The sequence below is a fragment of the Lagenorhynchus albirostris genome, chromosome 19 (genome assembly GCF_949774975.1).
Source record: "Lagenorhynchus albirostris chromosome 19, mLagAlb1.1, whole genome shotgun sequence".
NCBI classification, from domain to species: domain Eukaryota; kingdom Metazoa; phylum Chordata; class Mammalia; order Artiodactyla; family Delphinidae; genus Lagenorhynchus; species Lagenorhynchus albirostris.
This window is the reverse complement of record NC_083113.1, coordinates 15701747-15729593: the sequence shown is the minus strand read 5'-3', so window position 1 is coordinate 15729593 and position 27847 is coordinate 15701747. Positions and strand designations below refer to the sequence as shown.

The 27847-nt window shown below is 38.8% G+C and overlaps 1 protein-coding gene and 1 long non-coding RNA gene across 7 annotated transcripts; one reads left to right on the top strand and one right to left on the bottom strand.

Moving 5' to 3' along the window:
• Positions 1-317: 317 nt before the first annotated feature.
• ZNF527 (zinc finger protein 527) lies at positions 318-26838 on the top strand. Of its 6 annotated transcripts, XM_060132306.1 has the most exons (7): positions 318-446; positions 952-1047; positions 12260-12329; positions 15145-15219; positions 16560-16686; positions 17318-17413; positions 24634-26838. In XM_060132306.1, exons 2-7 carry the CDS (start codon positions 1007-1009, stop codon positions 26205-26207), a joined length of 1983 nt encoding a protein of 660 aa, XP_059988289.1. In that variant the 5' UTR covers positions 318-446; positions 952-1006; the 3' UTR covers positions 26208-26838. The 6 variants fall into 6 exon arrangements, with proteins under 6 accessions (XP_059988289.1, XP_059988291.1, XP_059988288.1 ...); XM_060132308.1 differs by lacking the exons at positions 318-446; positions 12260-12329 and adding an exon at positions 14002-14123 and having other exon boundaries at positions 949-1047; XM_060132309.1 differs by lacking the exons at positions 318-446; positions 952-1047 and adding an exon at positions 14002-14069 and having other exon boundaries at positions 12194-12329.
• Positions 8155-12219, bottom strand: LOC132510392 (uncharacterized). Its single transcript, XR_009537295.1, has 3 exons — positions 12028-12219; positions 9938-10422; positions 8155-8688 (listed from the first exon to the last, which is right to left on the bottom strand). It is a non-coding gene; the product is annotated as an uncharacterized LOC132510392 (long non-coding RNA).
• Positions 26839-27847: the final 1009 nt, after the last annotated feature.

Sequence of the window (27847 nt, the reverse complement as noted above, 5' to 3'; positions counted from 1 at the left end):
ATTTTAAAGCATTCAGTGTGTATCATATACACTTTTATTTTTGATTGAATCTTCAGTTTTGTTTGTTGTTTGCTATTTTTTCTTATGCATAAAAACTCTTTGTTCTTTAAAATATAGTAAAATCTGAAGTAGCTAAGGTAGAGTTTAAAAAACTAGGATTATTGCAGACACTCAAAATTACCTTTCTTGGAGCTAAACCAGAAACACTACCATAGACAATCCTTAAATTAAGACTTTTTATTAATGCCCTTAATAAAAAGTTTTCTCTGTGATAAAAGTGGCATACACAATCATACTCATAAGGGGTTTCTCATTTTAGAGGTTGGTGAATTTCAGGGATGTTTCCATTGACTTCTCTCAGGAGGAGTGGGAATTCCTGGACCCTGCTCAGAGGGACTTGTACAAAGGTGTGATGTTGGAGTACTAAAGCAACCTGGTTTCACTGGGTAAGTATATCATTCTTTCTGAACTCAAAATAAGAGTTCCATATTCCTTTGTTTGCTACGTTATGACTCTGGGGGAAATTATGATTGGTATGCCAGTATGTTTCCTATACTCTGAAGCTTTAGGTGCTTTGTGGAATTAGAAATGGGCAGGTTCATGTTGCCTGTTTCATAATGTTCAGAATGCTGGGACGTTGATCTTACCTATTCTTCGGATGATTTTCTTATCCTTATTTGGCCATTAGTTTTAAAATTTCTATTTATATTAAGTCTCCTTAAGCATGGTAAAAATTCTGATTTTGAACATCCATCCCATGGTGATTCATTTTGAGAACGTTGGACATGGGTCCCTGGAATCTGCATTCTGATAGAGTTGGCTGGGGATAGTATTGTGTGAAAAAGAATTCTAGGGTAGCTATAACTCTCCTTATTCTGGGTTATCAAAGCATTGCTTCCCAATTCTGGGAAGTTCATAGCATTGATAGGTTCTTTTTCTTCTCTCAAGCAGGAACCAGAAGGCCTAAACCATCTGTAATCTCCTTACTTGAGAATGGGAAAGAGCCATGGCTGGAAGAGAGAATGGTGACAGGAGCCACAAGCTTAGGTAAGTGAAAATGAGTGAGGCAGGAGTAACACATCAGCTGATCAGAGAGGAGACCTGAGGTGAAATGTCAGCTTATATTTTTTGACCATCTAAAGGAATCTTACTGTTAACATCTTTGGAGAAATTCTTCTCTTAGGTTGTTCTTATCTCCAAATTACAGTCTTCATATTCCTTTTCTGGTAATCTCTTTGCTATGTAAAGCAATATTCTTTATTTTTGGTGTCTCACAAAGGCATTACTGTGTACTATTCCAGTAGCTAAATTTAAAAAGTTTTTTAAAAAATGCTCCACAGAAAACTATGTAGTAGAAGAGGTGAATTTTTAAAAAATTAATTTATTTTTGGCTGTGTTGGGTCTTTATTGCTGCGCATGGGTTTTCTCTAGTTGCAGTGAGCGGGGGCTACTCTTTGTTGCAGTGCGTGGGCTTCGCACTGTGGTGGCTTCTCTTGTTGAAGAGCACGGGCTCTAGGCGCAGGCTTCAGTAGCTGTGGCGCTCGGGCTTATTTGCTCCACAGCATGTGGGATCCTCCCGGACCAGGGCCCGAACCCGTGTCCCCTGCATTGGCAGGCAGATTCCTAACCACTGCGCCACCAGGGAAGTCCCGAAGAGGTGAATTTTTATACTTCAGCATTATTTACTTTATCTATTTCACCCATATGTTTCAATTAGGAATTTCAGTGTCAAAATTTCAGCAAACAAAAATTAGTTTAAATAATGCATTAATTTTTTGGCTCCTCAACCTGTTAGATGATAGAAACTGAATTTCTGTCACATCTGGAAAAACCTAAGAAATTCAGTATTTCTTTAGCCAATTCAGGGTCTTTTCACCACTCCCTTCCCCACAAAGTTAGGCTCTGAATTTACCTAGATTGAGCTCATAAAATGTAATAACATGCATTTAATTTATCGGGCTATTATTTTAATGTAATCCATTCACATTGCTCTCTGATGACTCATGTAGGAGCCGTCTGATCCTTATTTATCAGTCTTCAATCATCACAGCTATATCCCTTGTTCCTAAATCTAGGACTTTTATCAGTTCTGTTTCTACTGTACTTCTCAAATATTACCAGGAGCATGAGAAAAACTGGCTTCTGGCCTAACGCATGTAGGATCTCTGCAGACCTATAATGTCAGGGCTTCCCTGCCTAGACATGTCCATAGCTATGTCTTCTCTACTGAATTGTTCACTTTATGAGTTGGGGAGATTCTAGGCACGTCATTATCCATTCCTGGGGAAGAAAACATCTCCTATTTAAACCCCAAACACTATGTGGCTGTTTTATTATTGACTTAAAGTACCTACCTTGATGGTTATAGTTGTGTAGGTTTAACCCCCATGCTTCACTCAGATTTCTGTTCACTCATCAAGTACATAGCTTCATTCAGTCAAGGGTGAGCAGGAAAGACTGACTCTGCCAGATACCCATTCTCTTAATGCCTTGGGATGCAGCAGGGAGAAATTACATTTGTAAATCTAAAGTTGAGCCTTTTGGATTGCGTTCCCCTGGTTCTCTTATAAGAATACGTTCTTGATGTGCTCTAAGACCCCTGGCATTTTGTCCGAGAGGCAAAGTCTCATTAAGTCTGAGAAAATGGTAGTGATAAAATCATACTGCTTAATATATTGTGATATTACCCTGGCACACATAGATGGGATCCTTAGAGTTGATGTAGCATAGGATCGCAAAAGAAAAATGGTGAAGATGATATGACTGTCTCAGTTTAGAAGATGGAGCAAACAAAAAAAAAATAGGAGAAAGAGCATGATAGGTTCCTGAGATCACATTTCTGCTCTCTGGAATAAGGAAGTGATCAGCAATGTCACAGGTTGCTGACATAAGGAATGGGATGAAAACAGGTTTATGTGACTGTGATGAAAACTTGTGGCTGTTGGTGAGTTTAACTTTTTCATTGTTTTGGAACAATGCATATATGTGTGACTTTTATACACACATGCACACTTTTTTTTTTTTTCTGTGGTACGTAGGCCTCTCACTGTTTTGGCCTCTCCCGTTGCAGAGCACAGGCTCCAGACATGCAGGCTCAGCGGCCATGGCTTACAGACCTAGCCGCTCCGTGGCATGCGGGATCTTCCCGGACCAGGGCACGAACCTGTGTCCCCTGCATCGGCAGGCAGACTCTCAACCACTGCACCACCAGGGAAGCCCAACATTCACACTTTTAATAGGCATTCCCTTTAAGCTGGCAATCTCATGTCTAAAAAGTTCTCTTAGACAAATCATCATCATGCATAAATATATGACACAGTGTTTTTGTCCAAAGTGTTTTTATAGAATCAGTCAATCAAAGTAAATTCCAATAATGCAATGCTATATCCTTTAAATACAGTGATGCTGATCTATAATCAATTTCCATTGGAATGTGTCCATAATGTACTGTTGAGTATATGACCAGTTATAGACTGTCCATATCTGTCCATTCTGTCCACACACGATATAAGTTTGCCAGTGCACATATACATACCCGTATTGCTTAAATTCATTTCACTTTTGGTCAACATCACTTATTGCTTTGTTGGGGTTTTATGTGGGTTTTTTTTTTAACATCTTTATTGGGGTATAATTGCTTTACAATGGTGTGTTAGTTTCTGCTTTATAACAAAGTGAATCAGTTATACATATACATATGTTCCCATATCTCTTCCCTCTTGCATCTCCCTCCCTCCCACCCTCCCTATCCCACCCCTCCAGGCGGTCACAAAGTACCGAGCTGATCTCCCTGTGCTATGCGGCTGCTTCCCACTAGCTATCTACCTTACGTTTGGTAGTGTATATATGTCCATGCCTCTCTCTTGCTTTGTCACAGCTCACCCTTCCCCCTCCCCATATCCTCAAGTCCGTTCTCTGGTAGGTCTGTGTCTTTATTCCTGTCTTACACCTAGGTTCTTCATGAAATTTTTTTTCCTTAAATTCCATATATATGTGTTAGCATACGGTATTTGTCTTTCTCTTTCTGACTTACTTCACTCTGTATGACAGACTCTAGGTCTATCCACCTCATTACAAATAGCTCAATTTCGTTTCTTTTTATGGCTGAGTAATATTCCATTGTATATATGTGCCACATCATCTTTATCCATTCATCCGATGATGGACACTTAGGTTGTTTCCATCTCCGGGCTATTGTAAATAGAGCTGCAATGAACATTTTGGTACATGACTCTTTTTGAATTATGGTTTTCTCAGGGTATATGCCCAGTAGTGGGATTGCTGGGTCATATGGTAGTTCTATTTGTAGTTTTTTAAGGAACCTCCATACTGTTCTCCATAGTGGTTGCACCAATTCACATTCCCACCAACAGTGCAAGAGTGTTCCCTTTTCTCCACACCCTCTCCAACATTTATTGTTTCTAGATTTTTTGATTCTGACTGATGTGAGATGATATTTCATTGTAGTTTTGATTTGCATTTCTCTAATGATGTTGAGCATTCTTTCATGTGTTTGTTGGCAGTCTGTATATCTTCTTTGGAGAAATGTCTATTTAGGTCTTCTGCCCATTTTTGGATTGGGTTGTTTGTTTTTTTGTTATTGAGCTGCATGAGCTGCTTGTAAATTTTGGAAATTAATCCTTTGTCAGTTGCTTCATTGGCAAATATTTTCTCCCATTCTGAGGGTTGTCTTTTGGTCTTGTTTATGGTTTCCTTTGCTGTGCAAAAGCTTTGAAGTTTCATTAGGTCCCATTTGTTTATTTTTGCTTTTATTTCCATTTCTCTAGGAGGTGGGTCAAAAAGGATTTTGCTGTGATTTATGTCATAGAGTGTTCTGCCTATGTTTTCCTCTAAGAGTTTGATAGTTTCTGGCCTTACATTTAGACCTTTAATCCATTTTGAGCTTATTTTTGTGTATGGTGTTAGGGAGTGATCTAATCTCCTACTTTTACATGTACCTGTCCAGTTTTCCCAGCACCACTTATTGAAGAGGCTGTCCTTTCTCCACTGTACATTCCTGCCTCCTTTATCAAAGATAAGGTGACCATATGTGCGTGGGTTTATCTCTGGGCTTTCTATCCTGTTCCATTGATCTATCTTTCTGTTTCTGTGCCAGTACCATACTGTCTTGATTGCTGTAGCTTTGTAGTATAGTCTGAAGTATGGGAGCCTGATTCCTCCAGCTCCATTTTTCATTCTCAAGATTGCTTTGGCTATTCGGGGTTTTTTGTTTTTCCATACAAATTGTGAAATTTTTTGTTCTAGTTCTGTGAAAAATGCCAGTGGTAGTTTGTTAGGGATTGCATTGAATCTGTAGATTGCTTTGGGTAGTAGAGCCATTTTCACAATGTTGATTCTTCCAATCCAAGAACATGGTATATCTCTCCATCTATTTTTATCATCTTTAATTTCTTTCATCAGTGTCTTATAATTTTCTGCATACAGGTCTTTTGTCTCCTTAGGTAGGTTTATTCCTAGATATTTTATTCTTTTTGTTGCAATGGTAAATGTAGGATAAAATTTAAATGTTTTAGTGTGTATCGTTTTACATGATTTCCCACTAAAACCAAGCTTCTGTAATTAATCAACTGATTGCACTTGATAAAAGGTATCCACTATGAAAATAAATGATATAAAATACATTTGATATAACTGTTCAGCTGATAAGCCAGATGAACTTCTTGCTAAGTGGAGAAACAAATACCTTCATTGTAAAAGCCAGTTCCTGTTGGTCATTATATAACTTCCATCTTAATTGAAATTCCTAAATTATTATTCTTGTACCAACCTTTCCACTGAGCTATACACACATATATCTAAATGCCTACTTGATATCACCTCTTTGATACCCAACAAGCATCTCAAAGTGAACATGACCCCCACCCCCATCCTAGACACCTGCTACATACTTGTTTTCTGTCTTGGCAAATGACACTACCATTCATCCAGATGTTCAGGACAAAAATTTAGGCATTATATCTAACTTATTCTTTTCTTCATATGCACATCCAAGCATCAGCCATTCCTGTTAGTTCTACACTTAAATTGCATCCCAATTTGACCATTTTTCATTGACTTTACCATTTACTACCCTAATTCAAACCACATTCATATCTTAAGACCAGTGGTCTCCAAAATAAATCATATAGAAGCAAAACTGCCCACTGACAATTAGAGACCTGAGTCAACAGGACAAGTGGAAGTCCCCAGCCAGGCCCTTCTCTTCCCACCCCCATCCCTGTCCCATGCCATAAGGAGCCTTAGGTTTGGACACTCCAGCTTGCATGTCTAAGCTCTGTCTAATCTTACCAAATAGCTTCCACTTGACCACCATGTACACATAGGCAACACTTTCACCTTTTGTAGGACAGATCAAGGGATGGAGCTTTGGACACAGAAGAGGTGTACAGGCTCTGGAAGCAAGCTTGATGCTACTTGAGTGAGGAATTCTCAGATACCCAAAGCATGGTCTGAAGGGGTTTGTGAGCTCTGGACATGCATGTCTCTTTGCATATGGACTTCTCATCAGGAAGGAAAGGTCTTGGCCAAAGGAGGGCCAAATTGTAGCTTTTTGTTTTTTTGAAATATATTTATTTATTTGGCTGTGCCGGGTCTTAGTTGCAGCATGCAGGATTTTCGTTGCTGAGTGTGAGATTTTTGTTGCCATGTGGGATCTTTTTTTTTTTAATCAATTAATTAATTAATTTTTGGCTGCATTGGGTCTCCGTTGCTGCATGTGGGCTTTCTCTAGTTGCGGCGAGTGGGGGCTACTCTCCATTGCGGTGCGTGGGCCTCTCATTGCAGTGGCTTCTCTTGTTGTGGAGCAAGGGCTCTAGGCGCACGGACTTAAGTGGTTATGGCATGCAGGCTCAGTAGTTGTGGCGCACGGGCTTAGCTGCCCCGCAGCATGTGGGATCTTCCCAGACCAGGGATCAAACCCATGTCCCCTGCATTGGCAGGCGGATTCTTAACCACTGCACCACCAGGGAAGTCCCTTGTGGGATCTTTTTAGTTGTGGCATGCAGGATTTTTTATTTTTTTAGTTGTGGCATGCGGGCTCTTAGGTGCGTGTGGGATCTAGTTCCCTGACCAGGGATCGAACCTGGGCCCCCTGCTTTGGGAGCGTGGGGTCTTAACCACTGGACCACTAGGGAAGTCCCGGTGTGACTCTTTGTATGTTAATAATTATTAAAATGTTAGAGGTATTTGTTATTTTAATCAACTGGGTACTAATAATTATAATAACTAAATCTTTAAGGAAACTTTGACACAGAGCATTTTGGTCACAGGATAAGAATTAAAATTTCATTTTTGTTGCAGAGAAGTAAAACAAGATTTAATAAAATATTTTTGAGGATAAGCAGTTGTTACATTAAGATAAAATTGAGTGATGAAAGTGGAGTGGAAATGATTTCAAGTAAAAGGTACCATGTAAAATTTCTAAATGTTAAAAAAGAGGTCTTCCCTGGTGGCGCAGTGGTTGAGAGTCCACCTGCCAATGCAGGGGGGCGCGGGTTTGTGCCCTGGTCCGGGAGGATCCCACGTGCCGCGGAGCGGCTGAGCCCGTGAGCCGTGGCCGCTGAGCCTGCGCGTCCGGAGCCTGTGCTCCGCAGCGAGAGAGGCCACAGCAGTGAGAGGCCCGCATTCCGCAAAAAAAAAAAAAAAAAAAAAAGAGCTTGCTCGTGTGTGTTTAATGAATGATGAAGATATCTAGCCTATTGAAAATATGCTAGAAATTATATCTTTGCATTATTTAAACTTATGAAAACATTGTAGGTGTCAACTTAAAAATGTAAAAGGGAGTACATTATTTTTAAAAATTGTTTCAAGGGGAATGTAACAAAATATATGAAAGACCACTGCTCTGATAAAGGAAGATCAAGCTTAGTAAATGATGTGTCAAGGTATACCATCACAGACATGTATGCTATTGAGAAGTAAATAAGGTTGACCCCTGTACCAAACCAGCTATCTGAACTTTCATAAGTTGTCACACTTTTGATACAAAGGAAATTACACAGTTCTTGGCTCTTAGAAGTTACCCATTAAATTTAAATTCTCTTCCCTAGAAATTAGTAGTGGGTTTTATATGTATCTGGATTTGACAATCACAAATTTTGGTGTGGGAGGTTCTTCACTAGCGTTAATGTTAGGGTATGAATGCTTTCCAAACATCTCAATAAGCCGTGTCTAGTAAGCCCTGGTAAAATCGTGCTTTATTCTTCAGTCCACAGGGTTATATAAAAACATTCTAGGGCAAAGAATACGGATGGTCAATTAAAATAACTAAGACAAGAAGTTGTTCTTGGTTTCTTCACTCTCAATTTTACTTCATTCTCAATACAAAGAAGAACTACTGCCTTCAAATAAGAAACAACTGAAAAAACAGAGCTTATAAATACAGAGTACAGTTTGGTGGTTGCCAGGGGCAGGGTGCGGGGGTTGGGCAAAATGGGTGAAGGGGATCCGTTATAAAATAAATCATGGGGATGTACATGTACAGCATGGTAACTATAGTTAATAATACCGTATTGCATATTTGAAAATTGCTAAGAGAGTAGATCTTAAAAGTTCTTACCATAAGAAAAAAAATTTTTTTGTAACTATGTATGGTGATGGATGTTAACTAGACTTACTGAAGTGATCACTTTGCAATACTTACAAATATCAAATCATTCCATTGTGTACCTGAAACAAATGTAAAAGTCAATTATACATCAATAACTAATATACATAATAGTCTACAAAACAAATCACATACCATGATTCTCACACTTGTTAGGATACTGAGGACTGTGACATCATGAGGGCAATTAGTGGTTTACCATGAAATATTTATATTCGATAATAAGTAAAGTTGGGGAAATATATATTCATTATAAAAATTACAACAAAATAGGTAAAAACATCAGTGCATCGAAATAACTACATATTAAACTAGATGTAAACTATTTCACAATTTGTATTGCTTTGTTATTAAGACACCATTACTAAATATGAGCCAGTTTTTGTTACCTACTAAGATTCCTTTATAAGGAAGTAGAAACATTGTTAAGAAAAGTTCCTGGGAACTTGGAAAGTTATATTAATTTATATTCCAGCAAATTTTAAAACGCTCATATGCTGATTACTTCCCTGTTGTTGTTTCAGCTCCAAGCATGTCTTTCTCTTATTCTGTGATGCTAGGGCTGGGACTCTGACAAAGACATTTCCTATTCTCCCTTGCTAGTTGGCTTCCTGTTATAGTTTGCCAATGGAGGCATTAAAGGGATTTTGGGAGACAGAAAGGGAGAAGGTACCCGCTTCCTATTTTCCAGATTTTTTAGTATCTCTCTAGCAGCATCTAGATATATCTAGTATATCTCTAGCAGAATCTCTCTAGCTTGCCTGTAGAATCTTCCTGCTTTCCCAGCACCAGTACCAAACCTAGTTAACAGCCAGCCTGACACCCCTCTTCAGAGCTTTTAGGTTCTAGTAAACCCATCTCTTCCCCTTTGTTCCCCAAGCTCTAGGGTTTAGCTGCTTCCTGAAGTTACAAATCTCTCCCCTTTTTGCTCTTTGAGGCCTTCCTTCAAAATTGTGTAATCAATTTCCTGTAATTAAATCTTCTGTTTGAAATTCCCAGCATAGTTCTGCTTTCTTGATTAGACCCTGATAAACAGAGTCCTACGACAATTTCTTTGAGCAGTACAAACACTTAGTTGACATACTTTGAGGACCACTGCTGTACTCTACTGGAGATGACTGGGCTCAAACCAGTGTTGGACTTGGTGGTATGAGACAAGAAAAATAAAGGACAAAAAGTCTTCTTATGATCAATTACTGACATATGAAGAGATAGTCATACATACAGTTTCTCTGAAGGTACACCTTACCAGTCAGGAAGTATCTTAAATTTCTAGCACTTTAGAATGAAACATCCAAGAAGATCTCTAACCTGCGTGATAGTTAAGTCCAGGGAAGAGCTGTGTGATGCATTTGTCAAGCACCAAACCACAATTATCATCCAAAGAATTCTTTTTTTTTTTTTTTTGGCTGTGTCGGGTCTTAGTTGTGGCATGTAGGATCTTCGTTGAGGCATGTGCGATTTTTCATTGCAGCGTGGGCTCTTGTGACATGAGGGCTTCTCTCTAGTTGTGGCATGCAGATTTTCTCTCTCTAGTTGTGGCACATGGGTTCCAGGGCACATGGGCTCTGTAGTTGTGGTGCTCGGGCTCCAGAGCATGTGGACTTTGTAGTTTGAGGCACGTGGGCTCTCTCGTTGAGGCACCCCAGCTCAGCAGTTGTGGCGGGCAGGCTTAGTTGCCCCACAGCATGTGGGGTGTTAGTTCCCTGACCAGGGATCAAACCTGCGTCCCCTGAATTGGAAGGCGGATTCTTTACCACTGGACCACCAGGGAAGTCCCATCATCCAAAGAATTCCTAAAGGGTAAATTTCCCATTAAAGCAACCCAACTATTAAATGTTTGTGGAGCCTTAAAAAATAATTGCTTGCTTTCTTCTGAATGTAACAATGCAATGTAACAACAGTTTCACAGAGTAAAGTGCAAATCACTTTAGTCCTAGTAGCCAGACTCCCTTTGTCCAAGACTCTGGGGCTTTAGCTATTAGAGGGCTCTTTCTTGGGAGGGGATTGGAGGGAATCTCCAAGGATGTGTTCTTATTTCAAGAACTTCCCTTTGCTTCCACACACCCCCACTTACCGAGATCTTGACTTGGGTGCACCTTCCAGATCTTCCAAGGTCTGGGGAAGAATGTTGGTTTGTTTGGAACCTTCACTGACAAAGACTATCTCCTTGACCAAACTTTTAGTCAGACTCCTCTGAACCCTCTTCTTAACTAGGCTTCAACCTTTGGGCTTCAATGTTTGTCTTTGCAACACCCACTTTTAGCAAGAATTCTGTCATGTCAGTTTAGCTTGAGTTCTTGATATCTGATCAGTCTCAATATCTAATTAAATTCCTCATCCACCCAGGTGGTATCTGATCACTCTGGCCAGCCCTCAGCAAGAATCCTGTTGGTCAGTATAGTGAGAATTCCCCCCTACACTTTATGTCTCCTCTTTGTAATTTCCCATGAACTGACCACCCCCCAACCCCAACTTGCTCCTTGCCTATAAATCCCCACTTGTTCTTGCTATATTTGGAATTGAGCCCAGTTCTATACTGAAGTCTCTTTCCCCCTATTGCAATATTTCCTGAATTAAAAAAACAAAACAAAACAAAAACCCCTCAACTACTGTTCAGCTCTGGTTTTCTTTAACATCACTCAGGGGTTCACATTCTTCTCCTCCTGACTGTGGACAGTTTTTCTTAAAGCTGGGCCCTAATTAAAGTTTTAAAGTGAAAAGGAGAAACAGCAATAAACCCCAGAGCTGTTGGCTACAACATTATAAATGGCTTTGGTGCAAATGAGCATCTTCCTACAACTGGAATATAATTACCCTCTGTGCCTGGCATCACATATGGGGCAATCAGAGAAGGGATAGTAAAAATGAGGATAACACTGACCCCACCCATGGCCGGAGGTGAGGGGTTGGGTGGGGGTGGGAGAACAGTTAGACCTGGAGACAGGCACACACACAGACACACAAACACTCTTCTCCCATGTACTCAACCCTAAAGAAAAGCCCAGAAACACCGCCCATTATGGGTAAACTCCTGCGATCTCTGGGATAAGAACACAGTTACAGAAACGTCATGCCCAAAGTCAGCCACAGTTCTTCACACACCCACAATCACTCTCTCATTCTTGGCGTGACAGACCCACAATCTGTCACACAACGACCCACACTCATGGGCGTGACTGAAAATACAGAAGCTCACTACACCGACAGAACCCGTTGCCCCGTAGTGAGCAAGCACAAAAGTGTGCAGCGACAGTCGCACACACAAACCGCCCCACCTGAGCATTCAATAACAGTCACGGACGTGCACAGTTTCACCACTCCCTCACACACAGTAGCCCAGAGTCATTTGAGTGCCCAAGATCGCCCAGGGTCGCACACAGCGTTCCGTGTACCCGCACCTGCGGCCGCGGTCACCTGTAGCGCAGGCGCGATGTCGAGGCGTGTCTCGGGGCCCTGTGGGAAATGTTGTTCTTTCCGCAAAGAGGCCGAGGCGCAAAGCGTTCTGGGGCTCGTGGTCCGCGGGGTCGGAAGGAAAAGCCGAGTCGCTAGTCCAGGTTCCTGCAGCTGGAGTTTACCCAGCGGAGCTCGGTGTCCCGCGCGCCTCAGTCCCCGCCCCGCTCCGCCCCGCAGGGGATTCTGGGAGGCGACATCGCCGGTCTTGGGTCGTTGGGCGTGTTTCCAGAGCCAGCGGGGCTGGGAGGTGAGTAGGGCCTTGCTACGCGCGAGAGCCAGAGGGCAGGGCCGGGCTTGGGGTGGACCGGCAGGGAACGGGGTAGGAACAAGGAGGGCGCCGCCGAGGAGACTGTGTGACAGGCTGCGGGTGTGACAGGGTGTGATCTTGTGTGTCACCGTGTATGTAATTGTGTGCGACTGTGACCGTCTGTCTCCGGTATAAAACTCCGAGTCTATGTGTGTTTGTGCGTGACTGTCTCCGCAGGTGTAACTGTGTTATTGTGTATGGGTTTGTGAGAGATTGCGGGTGTGACTTTGTGTGTGTGTGTGTGTCGCTGTGTGGGTGTGTGTGTGACTGTGTTTGACCCCCTGTCCCTGTGGATATAACTGCGTTTGAATGTGTGTGACAGAAGGTGTCATTACGTGCCCATGACCATCTATATCTGCAGGTATAATTTTGTGTGAGTAACTGTGACAGGATGTGTGACTTTGTGTGGTATGTCACTATGCATGAGATTGTGTGTGACTGTCTCTCTGTTGGAGTAACTGTGTATCGTTATCTCTATCTTTGTGTTAATACCACTGTGTATGTATGTGACATTACAGTCGCAATTATGTGACCATATATATGTGTGTGATTGGGTGAGAATTTGTATGTGTATGTCAGACCTAGTGTGTGATTGTGAGACACAGAAAGATTAAAATTACTCACCCACATTCACACAGTTACTAAATGACAGAATCAGGACTTAAGCCCAGGCAATTTGGCTCCAGAGGCCTTGCTTTTAATTGCTAAACTCGCTTGATCTTTCCCATGCTGTGAGGGTGAAAAATGGGGGCCCTGAGTTCTGAGGGTGTTGGAGAGTATTGTCTGTGGTCTTGGACTAGGACCCTTCTGGACATAGAACTTAACCTGGGTCTCTTTGTTTGGTCCCCTTGTGAGTAACAGAACCCAATCTAAAGACACTGTGGTGAAACCATCCTCATATTGGCTGCCTTTGGGGGAGGAAAGCCCAACCTGAAAGCCCAGTCTTCCTCTCCTTAGGCCATGGAGTTTGAGATTTTAGGTTTGTCCTTGTCAAAACTCTTCCATGTTTGGTGCTGAGAGAGGCTGATCCATGGCTCTTTTTCTCACATACCAAGTGAACTAAGTGTTTGGTTCTGACTTCACGTAATAAAGAAAAATGCTCTCATTTCCTTTTCAACTGTGTGTGTAAAATCTAAGTGGCAATAAGGGTGGCACTTCTCTATGCCAGGAGTTGGCTCAAGCATCTTGACAGTGAGGAAAGGTTCTGACAGTTGGGTTGATTTGCCCAAGGTCACGTAGCCAATGAGGAAAGGAATGGAGAGTCAGTGTGTGTCTGGGGGTCTATATAAAGCACAAGTCTTTCATAGCACCTTTCAGTGACTGATGGTTCATCTCAAACTTGAAAAGTATTATTCAGATGATACACAGCGATTTGAAACAGCAATTTAAAAGCTATTTTTTTTTATGCAGGTGCTACTTAGAGCTCCCAGGTGCTGAGAAGACTTCACTGATTCTCCTCTTGGGTTGCAAAGGCTTTTATAAACAAATTCAAGCTGCATTACACTAAGGAAATAATTTTCTTACAGATTGAGTTGGTTAGTGCAGAGTAGCCCAGAATTAGGGGATTGTATATCTTAAATTCTAAGTCAAACACAACTATCTTTGTTTTCAGAGTGAAGAAATGTTGGCTCTGAGAAGACAAGGAACTTGTTTCAGGCTGTGCAGTTTCTTGTTGGTTTGGTATTGAAATTTGTCAATGTTTGCCTCAGGCTGAATTTCTGTGGAGTAATAGAGGTAACACCTGCCACCTCTGAATATGCTTCACTGAAAAACATATAGCATTGATTTCTCAGGTTATGCTGAATATTTCCCATACAAACATTGTGGTCTCTTGAAAGAGGACCAGTTTTTGAGCCACACTGCAGTTTGACTCTTATGACTTTGAGTTAGCTGTTTAAGCTTTTTGAACCTCAATTTCAGTTGGTGGTAAAATGGGGATAATAATACCTACCTTTGCAGTTTTGTGAAGATTAAATAAGATAATGACATACACAACATGTGTAACATTGCTATTTATATTACAGGAGCCACAGTAAGATTTATTTATTTGTTTATCAAATATGTTTTTAGCACTTACAGTGGTTCTGGCATTATTCTAGCACTAGAGATATACCAGTGAACCCAACAAATCCTGGCTGTCTTAAATCTTATACTGTTGTTTGGGAAGACAACAGTTAACAGAAAAAAAAAAAGTAACATGTCCAATGATGTTAAATGCTAAGAAGAAAAATAAATCAAGATAAGGAAAAATAATAACTTGGAGGGAGATTCCCTTTAGGTAGAATAGGGAGGTCCCTCCAATGTTGTTAACAATTGAGCACAGATAAGAATGAAGAGAGAGAATGTGCCGTGTCCAGGCAGAAGGAAAAGCCAAGGCCACAGCCTTGAAAAAGGAGTGTGGACAATGTTTGAGGAACTATAAGGAAATCTGTATGCCTGGAGTAGGGTGAATAAGGGGGAGAAGAGTGGGAAATGAGGTCTAAGGGGCAGCCAGGGCTAGATCATAAATTGTCTTATTGGTGATAGGATGGACTTTAGATTTTGTTGAGTTCAGGCTGTGTGTCCTTAATATCAGTCAGTAGTTCAGGGGTTAAGTTCAGCTTTGGCCTTTTTTCTCAGATCTTGGAACAGGGTAGGGCTGGTCCATGTAAAGAAACTAGAGACCATAAAGGGGCAAAAAACTCTGTGAGTCTCAGATCAGCAACATAGGGCTGCTCTGCCATTTTTTTTTTCTTGTTTAACTCTCCCTTCTCAGGACTTTGTTCTCCAAAAGAGAAAATTGAAGAAGGAAGGAAGAATGGCTGTTGGACTATGTAAATCCATGTCCCAGGTAAGTTGATATTTTCACTTTGTTTCCAGAAATTCCACATCATTTTTCAGGACTTTGGGACCTCAGAGATAGTCACAGGTAGCCCAGTGAGCACACTCTTCACTTCTCTCTCTCCACTATTTGTTCATATAATCCTTCTACAAAACATTTAGTTGCTATTTTTACTCAGTGTTGTGCTTAAATGTATGCTAGAACAGAACTTTTCCTCTTTAGATGAATCACGATTTGTTGTGTTGGAGATGAATGCAAGTGAAATAAAGGATGGAGTGTGATTATCAAATAGGGAGGTCAAGGATGGTTTTTCTGAGAAAGTGACAGTTGAGCAAAGAAAAACCTGAGTTAAAGTAGGGAGTAAGTTTTGTGGAGATCTGGGAAGAGCTTTAAAAAAGTAGAAGGAATAGCAAGTACAAAGTTACTGTGTTGGGAGCATGTTTGATGTGTTCCATGGATAGCAATAAGCCAGTACCCTCAGACAGAAATGTGCACTGTGAGATTAGAGCAGTAGCTGGGAACCAAATTATGCAGGCACTTAAAAGTCATGACCAGAACTTTGACTTTTGTTCTAAAGGTGAAGGAGAACCATTGGGGTATTTGTGATATGATTTGATTTATGTTTTAAAAGGAAAATAAATAGCAGAGAAGTAACAGTGGAAGCAGGGAGGCCAGTCAGGAGACTGCTGCAATAATCCAGGTGGGAGGTGATAGCTTCCTGGACCATGGTGGTGGCATTGGAGCTGGTGAGATTCTGGGTGTATATTGGAGATATAAAATATGGGATTTGATCAGGGATTGGTTGTGGAGTATGAGAGGAAGAAAGAAATCATGAATGACTACAAAGATTTTTGACCTGGGCAATTGTGTAAATGGTCATGCCATTTACTGAGATGGGAAGACAGGGTGGGATGAGATAAGAATCAAGAATTGAGTTCTAGATATATTAAATTCGAGAGACCTGTTGGATATCCAAGTAAAGTATTGATTATATATCTAGAGTTCAGGACTGGAGATGTGAATTTGAGAGTCATTAGTGTATTTAAAGCCATGGGACAGGATGAGATTATCTTGAGGGTAGGGTTGTGGCGAATGTAGATAGGAAAGAGGTCCAGGGACTGAGCTTAAGGCATTCAATATAAGAGGCTGACAAGAAGAGGAGGAACCAGCAAAAGAGACTAAGAAGGACTGATGTAGAAGGAAAACCAGGAGAGTGTGGGTCCCGTGAGTCAATAGTAGAAAGCATTTCAAGGAGATGATCAACTGAGTTAAATTCTTCTGAGAGAGAGAGGAAGATGCTAGGACCGTATGGGAGTACTTGGCAAACAGCATTCTTTTTAAAATTTCAGGGTTTGGTGACCTTCAGGGATGTGGCTCTAAATTTTTCCCAAGAGGAGTGGGAATGGCTGGACTCATCTCAGAAGGATTTGTACAGAGATGTCATGTTGGAGAACTACAGGAACTTGGTATGGCTTGGTAAGGATATGTATCCCCCATAATTCAAATCTTCCCTATGAGGTGTTTATGCTTCCTCCATTGGGAATATCTAGGGCATCTTAAATGCTTAGCTGGATTTCTACTTAATGTTCCCAGGAAATTATTCAAAGTAGTTTCATAGAGTTATAAATGAGTATAGTTCCCTTTGCTCTAGAATGATGGTTTGGGATAGCAGCATTAGTATGGCGTGGAAATTTTTTTAATTGCAAATTATGGGGTCCCACTATAGACCTACAGAATCTGGGAATAAGCCTAATAGTCTGGGTTTTAATGAGCCCTCCAAGTGGTTCTGATACCCATTAAAATTTGAGAACCACTGTGGCTTCTGATTCAGTAGGTCTGGTTGGGGCAGCCTGAGAATTTGCATTTCTAATAAGTTCCTAGGTGATGGTTCTTCTGCTCTAGTACTTTGAGAACTGCTGCTATGAAAGAAGCTTTGTCTGTCTCATTCTCCATTCAAGCATCTTTCCATTCTCTGGCCCTTCCTCTAATGTCCTTTCTTGCCTAATGACCAAGAGATTGAGTCTGAGTCTGGAACAGCAATAGCAAGTTGATTTGTTTATCTATCTGTCTGTCTTGCTGGCTCTCATTTTTCTTCTCCTGTAAACAGGACTTTCCATTTCTAAGCCCAACATGATCTCCTTATTGGAGCAAGGGAAGGATCCTTGCATGGTGGAGAGAGAGATGTCAGATGGTCAATATGCAGGTGAGTGACGGGGAACAGGGAGGGCTGTTGTAAGGTGACAGCACAAGTGGTCATAAGAAGACTGCCCTGCATTTGAGGAGGCTGTCCTGGGCTTCAGTGGGTCATTTCCTCTCTATTTCTATCAAGTTATATTCTCAATAATATTTCTACCTATACCCTGAATCTTGTTCCTTTTAAGTTCTTCTTTCCCCTTTATGGATAGAGTTATATACATTTCTAGATTTCTTTTTAGAGTTTTAATTTTATCAAAGTTATTATCAAAGTTATGCATGCACATTGGTTGAAGAGACAGGTTGTTTTATAAGGCTTATTCCTTTAAAAAAGGAGGTCTCTTGCCCGCTTCCCAGTTTCCCTCTCCCTAGAGGGATCCACTTTCTTTACTTTTGCAGCTTCTTTTGGTGTCTCCTTCACGTCTCTAATAAATATGTTTATGTTGCTATTTCTTGATAGTTTTTTTCAGGTTTAGTCCTCATCCAATATCTTCATTAAGAAAATAAGAATTTAGTACTTTCTTATCCTGAATCCAACATGTGTGTGAGCATGCACGCGCACACATACAATTTCTGTCTTCCTATCTCACTGATATCGTAATTTCTAAAGTTTTATTTTTTTAATTGAAGTGTAGTTGATTTACCACGTTGTGCCAATCTCTGCTGTACAGCAAAGTGACTCAGTTATACACATATGGACATTCTTTTTTTTTAATATTCTTTTCCATTATGGTTTATCACAGGATATTAAATATAGTTCCCTGTGCTATAAGTAGGACCTTGTTGTTTATCCATCCTATATGTAATAGTTTACATCTGCTAATCCCACACTCCCAGTTATTCCCTCCCCCACCCCCTCCCTCTTGGCAACCACAAGTCTGTTCTCTATGTCTATGAGTCTGTTTCTGTTTTGTAGGTAGGTTCATTTGTGCCATATTTTTAGATTCCATATATAAGTGATATAATATGGTATTTGTCTTTCTCTTTATGACTTCTTATGGTAATCTCTTAGTTGCATCCATGTTGCTGCAAATAACAGTATTTCGTTCTTTTTATGGCTGCGTAGTATTCCATTGTGTGTGTGTGTGTGTGTGTGTGTGTGTGTGTGTGTGTGTGTGTACCACATCTTCTTTATCCTTTCATCTGTAGATGAACATTTAGGTTGTTTCCATGTCTTGGCTATTATGAATAGTGCTTCTATGAATATAAGGGTGCATTTATCTTTTTGAATTATAGTTTTGTCCAGGTATATGCTCAGGAATGGGATTGCTTGATCATATGGTAATTCTATTTTTAGTTTTCTGAGGAACCTCCATACTGTTTTCCATAGTGGCTGCACCAACTTACATTCCCACCAGCAGTGTAGGAGGGTTCCCTTTTCTCCGCACCTTCTCCAGCATTTGTTATTTGTAGACTTTTTAATCATGGCCATTCTGACTGTTGTGAGGTGGTACCTCACTGTAGTTTTGATTTGCATTTCTCTAATAATTAGTGATGTTGAGCATCTTTTCATGGGCCTGCTTGCCATCTGTATGTATTCTTTGGAGAAATGTCTATTAAGGTCTTCTGCCCATTTTTCGATTGAGTTGTTTTTTTGTTGTTGAATTGCATGAGCTGTTGTATATTTTGGAGATTAAGCCCTTGTCGCATCATTTGCAAATATTTTCTCCCATTCCATAGGTTGTCTTTTGGGTTTTTTTTAATGGTTTCCTTTGCTGTGCAAAAGCTTGTAAGTTTGATTAGGTCCCATACCAATATCTTAATTTTTATTGAACCACTGTTCAGTGTTTACATTATTATGGCTATTAAGTGTTAGTCGTAGCTGTGCTGTGCATATACCAAGGTTACTTTTTCTGTACTTTTTCTTTTTCTTGGCATTAATAATTATCTGGGGTTTTGTCTATTTTTTTTCCTTAGTTTTCTATATACATATTCCTAACTCAATTCTTAACTCCCGATCAATTGTTTAAATCTCTTAAGACACTCAGACACATTAGGTTATCTATTGATTTTACCTTCTTGGAGAAATCTCTCCAGAGTCTTCAGATATGCTTCACTCTAGACAAATGGCTCATTACATTTGCTTGCATTCTATTTGGGTTTATCTAACGTTTTCTCATGATTAGATTGAGGTAGTGCATTTTTGAAAAGAGTGCCACAGAAATAATGTTGTATCCTTCGCAGTGAGTGCATCATACCAAAGGATTGATAATATTGATATATCTTATTATCAGTGACGTTAATTTTCATCACTTGGTGAAGGTGGTATCTGCCTGGTTTCTCCATTGTAAAGTTACTATTTTTCTATGTATAATTAATAAATATTTGGGGAAGATACTTGATACTATTCAGTTTCTTCTGAAACTTTTGCCCACTAATTTTAGCATCCACGGCCCTGTTGGATCTTGTCTGCAACAGTTACCGCTGTTGTGGTATTGACCTAATGTTGACATTTTTATTTTTCTTCTTTTATTTACACATATTAACTAGGATTGTTCTGTCTGGAAGAGCTGTTTCATCTCTCCCATTTGTTTATATATTAAAATATTTCTTCATATTTATGGAATGAGGGTTTTTTTTTTCCTATGAGTTAAAACTACTGTATCATTATTTTGTTGCTCAAAGTGTTCCAGCTTTGACCATTTAGATCTTCTTCAAGTTGGTTCCTATGACCTTTTAACATGCCCCACTTCATGGTTCCAGGTGTTCCAGGTTCATCTTGTTTTCCTTTCCCCAGCCTTGAATCAACCACTTCTCCAAGGAGCCCTGGTTCCTTTTATTGGGAAATGATGTTTAGAAACCAAGGTCTGGGTACTAGGTGTACTTATTGCTACTGGAAGTGATTTCTTCTAGGCCCTCACAGCAGACTGAGCTGGAAAATATATGTATGTATACCAACACACACTTTTAGACAGACACACACTTTTATATTTATTTCTGTCTTTATTTTTTTAATACATTAAATTATTGGTTTATATTGATACCTTGATTTTAGTCCTACCCTCCACAGGGTTTATCATAGCCTTTCTCCTTTACTTATTTGTAATTTCTTCTTCTGACAGTGAGAAGCAGTGTATTTAACTATTTCCTCCATTTAAGTGTACACACAAAGTAGTTTCAGAATTTCTAACCTATTCCTCTGTGAGAAATAAATTTACTAAATAGATTACATTATTTGTATTTAGGTACAAATGTACTTTTTTAGTCTTAAGTATTCAGTCAAAAACTATTTTCCAGAGTTACTTAGGTTAGTTCTTCTAGGTTCATTTGTTTCTGTTGATTCCTACTACATCCTGGTTGATTTTACTTTTTTTTTTTTTTTTGTATCTGAAACATTACTATGCTCCTAAGAATCAGACCTTTACAAGAATGTATCCTCAGAAAAGTGTCGCTCCCTCCTCATCCTTACTGTCTTGTTTCTGTTCCCTACTTCTTCCTGCCCCTTTCTTACCCACCCCTTGTAGATCACCAGTCTTTATTTTCAGGTTTGTCCTTTTTATGTTTCTTTTGCACAAATGAGCAGATATACCTGTAGATTTGCATTTGCTCTTTTCACTTAGCTATAACAACATGGTTTGAACTGAGAGGGTCCACTTATATGCGAATTTTTTCAATAAATACTTACTACACGATCCGAGGTAGGTTGAATCCATGGATGCTGAACTGCAGATTCGGAGGGCTGACTGTAAAGTTATACCCATAGCCCCTGCATTGTTCGGGGGTCAGCTGTACAGGAAATCACTCCATGAGTTCATGGAGAGCTTCCTCATTTTTCTGACAGCTGCAGAATACTCCATTCTGTGGATGTTATGGTAATTCATTGAATATTCTATAATGTGTGAACATTTAGGATGTTTGCAGTAGTTTACAATTACAGACAATGCTGCCATAAATAATCTTGTAAATATGTATGTTCCTGTTGTTGAGGCTTTATTTTCAGGGTTGTTTTGTAGATGTAGGATTGCTAAGTAAGTGCATATGTAGTTTAGGAATTGCCAAATTCCTCCCCAAAAATGTTGTACCTGTCTGCTTTTTGTATTAGTTTCTTATGGCTGCTGTAACAAATTACCACAAATTTAGTGGCTGATAACAACACAAAAATATTATCATACAGCTCTGGATCCAGGTCAGAAGTTCAAAATGGGTCTTACAGGGCTAAAATCAAGATGTTGGCAGCCTGCCTTCCTTCTGAAGGCCCTCGGGGAGAATGTGTTTCTTGCCTTTTTATGCTTTCTTTAGGGCCTTTATCATCTGTTTATTTTCAACTTTGTAAAATCACCTTGTTTTAAACGTGAGCTTTATATGCAGTATAGAATTGAGTTTTGCTTTGTGAACCAGTCTGGATATCATTTCAATTTAATAGGTGAAAGTCCAACCATGTTTTTAATATGTTTGGGCTTAATTCTGTACATTGTTTTGTGTTATATTTTCTGATTTTTACAGTTTTTAAAAAAGACTTTAGCTTGTCTGTTTTCCTAGGCTTTTTTTGGTCGTGTAATACTATAGTTTTTATAATAATTAGAAAGATTCTTCTTTTGTTCTAGAGCCTTCACGGTTATAGTGCTCTGTTTCTTTAGACAGTATTTATTCCTTCTATTACTTGATTGGTCAGCTTTAAAAACTAGCCTTTGATTTTTTTACCTGTTACAGATGTGTCAATAAATAGCCTTATTATACTCCCCACCTTGTTTTCCCAAATTTTGTTACTTGTATGCTTTTTACATTGTCCAGGCATATTATATTTACATGCTCTTGTGTCACATTTATCCCAACCTTTCCTTTTGTCTTAATTCTGTAGTTATATATATTTAGTGTTTTCCACTAGGTCATTTTGCTGAAATTTCTCTGGACATCTCTGGATTGGCTGAAATCTGCTCTCTAGCAGTTTCCTCAAAAAGAGTTCATGCAAACAATGTCCCCCTAAGCTCTACCTTTTTCATAATTGGCCATTCTTTCCTTAAGTTGCTTATAGCATAGTATTGGTGTTAAATGTTGTTACAAAGAAGTCTGATGCCAGCTTGATATTTTCCCTTTATGTATAAGTGTCTTTATATTTTGTTCTGATCTCCTAGATGGGTACAGGTTAGGGTATGGCTACGGGTTAGGGTTAGGGTACGGGTTAGGGTATGGTTTATGGTTAGGGTACGGGTTATGGTTAGGGTATCGGTTAGGGTTAGGGTATGGGTTAGGGTTAGTGTACGCTTTAGGGTTAGGGTATTTATTAAACCTCTCCCACTCTCCAGATATCACTTAGCATGTAAAGGTATATTATTCGGGGTCCAGCCATGGAGAAGACTTTAGACACTAGGATAAGAGAAAGAACACACACATTATAAAGAAATCACATTAGGATTTTGTTTCAAACCTGTACATTAAAACACTAGTGCTTAGGAAATCTAATGGAGGCAGAAGCAGTAAAGGGTAGTTTTATGGGAATAACATCACAGATTTTCTGTAGAATACACAGATTTTGACTGGTTAGAAAGTCAAGGAGGAATGCTTTTGTTCTGAAGACATAAACCCTCTTCTAAATTGAGCTGTTATTGGAAGTTAGAAATTTTTTGTTACTGTTGTATTGCTTTGTGTTTTCATGATTATTCTGCTTGCATCTCCCTTGTTAAACCTTTGATTTGGGGAAGAGTGCCATTACTGGAAATGATTTTACAGAATTATTCTCAAAAACAAAAGGAAATTGTTCTCACCTAAATATTAAGCAATAATCTCTATACTGGTGTACTAACAGAATTATGATTCAGGGATAATAATTCTATGAAATGTAATTAAACACACAATATATTTTTTTTCTTTTAAATTTCCATTGTTACTTTTTTAAAGTACAATTGTAATTCAAATTCTTTGTAACAAGTGAAATTTAAAAAGATTAAAGGAAAAGATAATATTTTACCACTTGCCATTCTTTCCCACTCCCTGAAACGACCAGCATAAATGTGTAGCTTTCTTATTTTATCCAGGTGTTCTATACATCTGGAACATCATGTTTCTCACTGTATAAAAACAGATTTAGCTCTCACATTTTTTTGTTTGTTTGTTTTGTTTTTTGCGATACGCAGGCCTCTCACTGTTGTGGCCTCTCCCGTTGCAGAGCACAGGCTCCGGACGCACAGGCTCAGCAACCATGGCTCACGGGCCTAACCTTTCATTTTAAAGTCATTTTATCAGGACATGTTTTAGCCTTGACCATTTTGGGTCACTTTTTCCTGGTAGATATGTTCTCTATCAGGATGGAGAGTCAAGTTTTTATTTCTGGAAATATTTTTTTCTTTTTTTACTGATGAGGTTAAAAATATAGGAAAGTATAGATAATAATATAATAAAGGATTTCCTATTGATGAACAATTTTTGTATTTCTGAATTACATACTTCATCATGTGTATTATTTATTTAATATACTGCTTGATTCAATTTTTAATATTTAAGAATTTTGCCTGTTATCCATGAGATTGGTCTGATATAAGAACAGTGAAATAGATCAGTGGAACAGTGAAGAATGTACAAAAATACACCCATGTATATATGAGAATTTAGTATTAGATAAAGGTAGTTTTTCAAATTAGTGGTGTAAAAAGATTTTCTTAAAAGTTATGGATAATATTTGTATAATATTGGGTTTTGGAAAGTCTTTCTTAAAATGACATAAAGGCCAGGCTCTATAATGAAAAAATTGGAAGATTTGAGTTCATACAAATTTTTAAAAAATTTTATCAGAAGCATTATAAATCAAGATGATGTGACAATAAAATTATCAATGAAGATGACATGTGATTTGAGGGAGAAAAATGCTCAAAAGCCTTAATGTCTTAAATTTATAATGACTTCTATAAACCACTTAAAAGAAATGCCAGTGTAATTAAAATATATGCAAAGTACCTGAATAAGGAATTCACCAAAGAAGAAACCACAAAATACATAAAAGGTACATAAATATATATGAAAATGCTCAATTTTATAATCATAGAATTGCAAATTAAAACAATAATGAGGTACTCTTTACTCGTAAGGGCAAATATTTTTAGAATGATGTTAGCCAGTGTGAATGGGTTCGAAGACATATTTCATGTTGCTGACAGGAATGTAAATTGATAAAAAAAAGTCAAAACCATGACTTTCTCCCCTCTTTTCTCCAAGTAAATTCTTTAATTTCTTCTATAACAGTTTTCTTTCTCCTTGGAAGGGTAAAAAGGAGACATTTGCTTTCTTGATATTTTTCAGAATGGGACTCTTTGTATGAAATCAAGGCATTATCTCCAAAATGGTACATTGATGAAGAGGAAATATCCCAGGGGATGATAATGGAAAGACTTACAAGTTATGGCCTTGAATCCTCCAGTTTCAGAGAAGCCTGGAAATATAAGGGTGAATATGAGCAGCATCAGGGAAATCGGGAGAGTCATTTCAGGCAAGTGACAACTCTTAAGGAAATCTCTGCCATGAAAAGAGACAATGAATATAATAATTCTGAGATAAATGTTCTCTTGAACTCAGTACTTTTAACACAACAGAGAGTTCCCACAGTAAAACAAGTACATAAATTTGATATTTATGATAAAATGTTCCCCGCAAATTCAGTTCTAACTGAACATAAAGGACTACATGCTGAGAAGGAATCTTTGATAGGTAATGAATGTGAAGAATTCAACCAGAATACATACCTTAGTAAAGATGCAGAAATTCCTCCTGGGGAGAAACATTACGAAAGTAATGATTTTTCAGATCTCTTAAGTTTCCACTCATTACTTACTCAACATCACACAACTCATCTTGGAAAATTATCCCATGGATACGTTGAATGTGGTGCTGCCTTTAGCTGTTATTCGTTCTTTACTCAACCTCAGAGAATTCACAGTAGAGAGAAACCATATGCATGCAATGACTGTGGAAAAGCCTTTAGCCATGACTTCTTTCTCAGTGAGCATCAGAGAGCTCATACTGGGGAGAAACCATATGAATGTAAGGAATGTAACAAAGCTTTCAGACAGAGTGCACACCTTGCTCAACATCAGAGAATTCACACTGGAGAGAAACCCTTTGCATGCAATGAATGTGGGAAGGCCTTTAGCCGTTATGCCTTCCTTGTGGAACATCAGAGAATTCACACAGGAGAGAAACCATATGAATGTAAGGAATGTAACAAAGCCTTCAGACAGAGTGCACACCTTAATCAACATCAGAGAATTCACACTGGAGAGAAACCCTATGAATGTAATCAATGTGGAAAAGCCTTCAGCAGACGCATAGCCCTTACTCTGCATCAAAGAATTCACACAGGAGAGAAACCCTTTAAATGTAATGAATGTGGAAAGACCTTTGGCTATCGCTCACACCTTAATCAACATCAGAGAATTCACACTGGTGAAAAGCCCTATGAGTGCATCAAATGTGGGAAGTTTTTTAGGACTGACTCACAGCTTAATCGACATCATAGAATTCATACTGGAGAGAGACCTTTTGAATGCAGTAAATGTGGGAAAGCCTTCAGTGATGCTTTAGTTCTAATTCATCATAAGAGAAGTCATGCAGGAGAGAAACCCTATGAATGTAACAAATGTGGGAAGGCCTTCAGTTGTGGCTCATACCTTAATCAACATCAGAGAATTCATACTGGAGAGAAACCTTATGAATGTAATGAATGTGGGAAGGCTTTCCATCAGATCTTGTCCCTTAGGCTACACCAGAGAATTCATGCTGGAGAAAAACCCTATAACTGTAATGAATGTGGGAACAATTTTAGCTGTGCTTCAGCTCTTCGACGACATCAGAAAATTCATAATAGAGAAGCTCTCTGATTATGTATAACAAGTATAAGAAAGAAAACATTTAGTCACCATTCAGTCCTTATTAAATAAATATCAGTGAGTTCTTCAGTTAGTAATTCTATGAATGTAGTACCTATGGAGAAGCCTTCAGTTCATGAGCATCCCTTATTTGAAATAGCCTGAGTAGTAGACATCTGTTACTTTTGGATCTGTTCTGTACCCTATTTGAGACTTATCTCACCCTCAATGCATATCATTCTGATAAAATTGTTTAATCAGGAAGAGCAGTAGATTGGTCATAGGCAGGCCAATTATTTTCTTCAACCTCATGATAGATAAGGGATTTACAAATGGCCCTGTCTAGACCAGTAGAGTCCTAGGGGGTCATTGTTATGGGTAGTAAGAAAAGATTTTTTTTCCCCACCCCAGAATTGCAAGTTTCAAGGATTTAGTAAGGTTAAAAACTCACCAGTAGCCTTTTTGCCACCACATGAAGAAAGCCTTCCCAGGATAAATCTAACACAAAGGAAAACTGAGGTCAGGGACAGAAATCTGAGGATGTTGTTTGATCTTCTGGATCCAATCATGTCTGAAGTTTACACCCCCTTTTACTTTTTCATTTTTGTGATCCAATAAATTTTCTTTTTTCTGCTTATGTTAATTTGACTTGGGTTTTTGCCTCTTGGAATCAGAGTCCTGACTCATACACCCCATGTTGGCTACACATGTGAGAAAGCCTTAATCTTTTATATGGCATAATTGTTTATCCTGAGGATAAGCCTCATAACAAGTATATGAAAGTTAAATACACAGCCTTCATAAAGCTGAAAGGATTGTTACATTTTATTTGTTGATAAAAACTAATTTAGTATTCATTAGTCTGTTTCACAATAAGGAAGAATTTTTAAAAATTCACTTAGTGAAACTTATTACCAGGCTTTCTCATAGGGAATTAAAATCATCTGTGGCAGTGACTCACTATAGACTTTTAAGAAAGATTGGCCAGCTAAGAGAATAATAGATCCATCAGTTTAATGAATGGCTCTTCATCTTAAAGGAATTATTTGATTTTCTACTTTCAGCGTGGGTTTAAACATATCATGTGATAGAATAAGATAGAATTGTAAATGAGGTCTTTTGTGGGTGGGTTGTAAACTTGGTTTAAGAAGTTTATAGATAACTTCTTTGGAAAGAGACATATTAGACAAGACATTGCTGGCAGACAAAAAGAATGAGCCATTTTCAACTAATGGTTAAAGTAAAGCTGTTGGAGCCTAAAATTTTTAGAGTATAACTCATTACTATTCAGAGTAATGAGGAACAGGAGGGTGTGGGGCAGTATATTCCTGTTTTATCTGAGTGTATATACGAAGGTAAACTTTAATATGGAGACGTTGCCACTTTGAACAGTTAGAACCAGTTATAATCTTGGGCATTGTCTGGAGAGCATCTATAAAAACAGATCAGGACAAATGAATTATGAAAAAGTGAAGGAGTTACATGTGTATATATGTGCGTGGAGCAAAACAATGACTACTAATATAATTTCTTTAATAGTCAATTTATACTTATATCTAATAAAAATCTGAAAATTATTTTTCTTAAATATTAAGACAAATTCCCTTTGAACAACTTAAATTACAGACCTAGTATGATTGAATACTTCAAAC

Excerpts from the sequence above, each read along its gene's own strand:
- ZNF527 (XM_060132305.1), top strand. The coding sequence starts at position 12,060 with ATGTCGAGGCGTGTCTCGGGGCCCTGTGGGAAATGTTGTTCTTTCCGC. Across the intron at positions 15,220-16,559 it reads TATGTAAATCCATGTCCCAG|GGTTTGGTGACCTTCAGGGA; the intron begins GTAAGTTGATAT and ends TTAAAATTTCAG. Across the intron at positions 17,414-24,633 it reads GTCAGATGGTCAATATGCAG|AATGGGACTCTTTGTATGAA; the intron begins GTGAGTGACGGG and ends GATATTTTTCAG.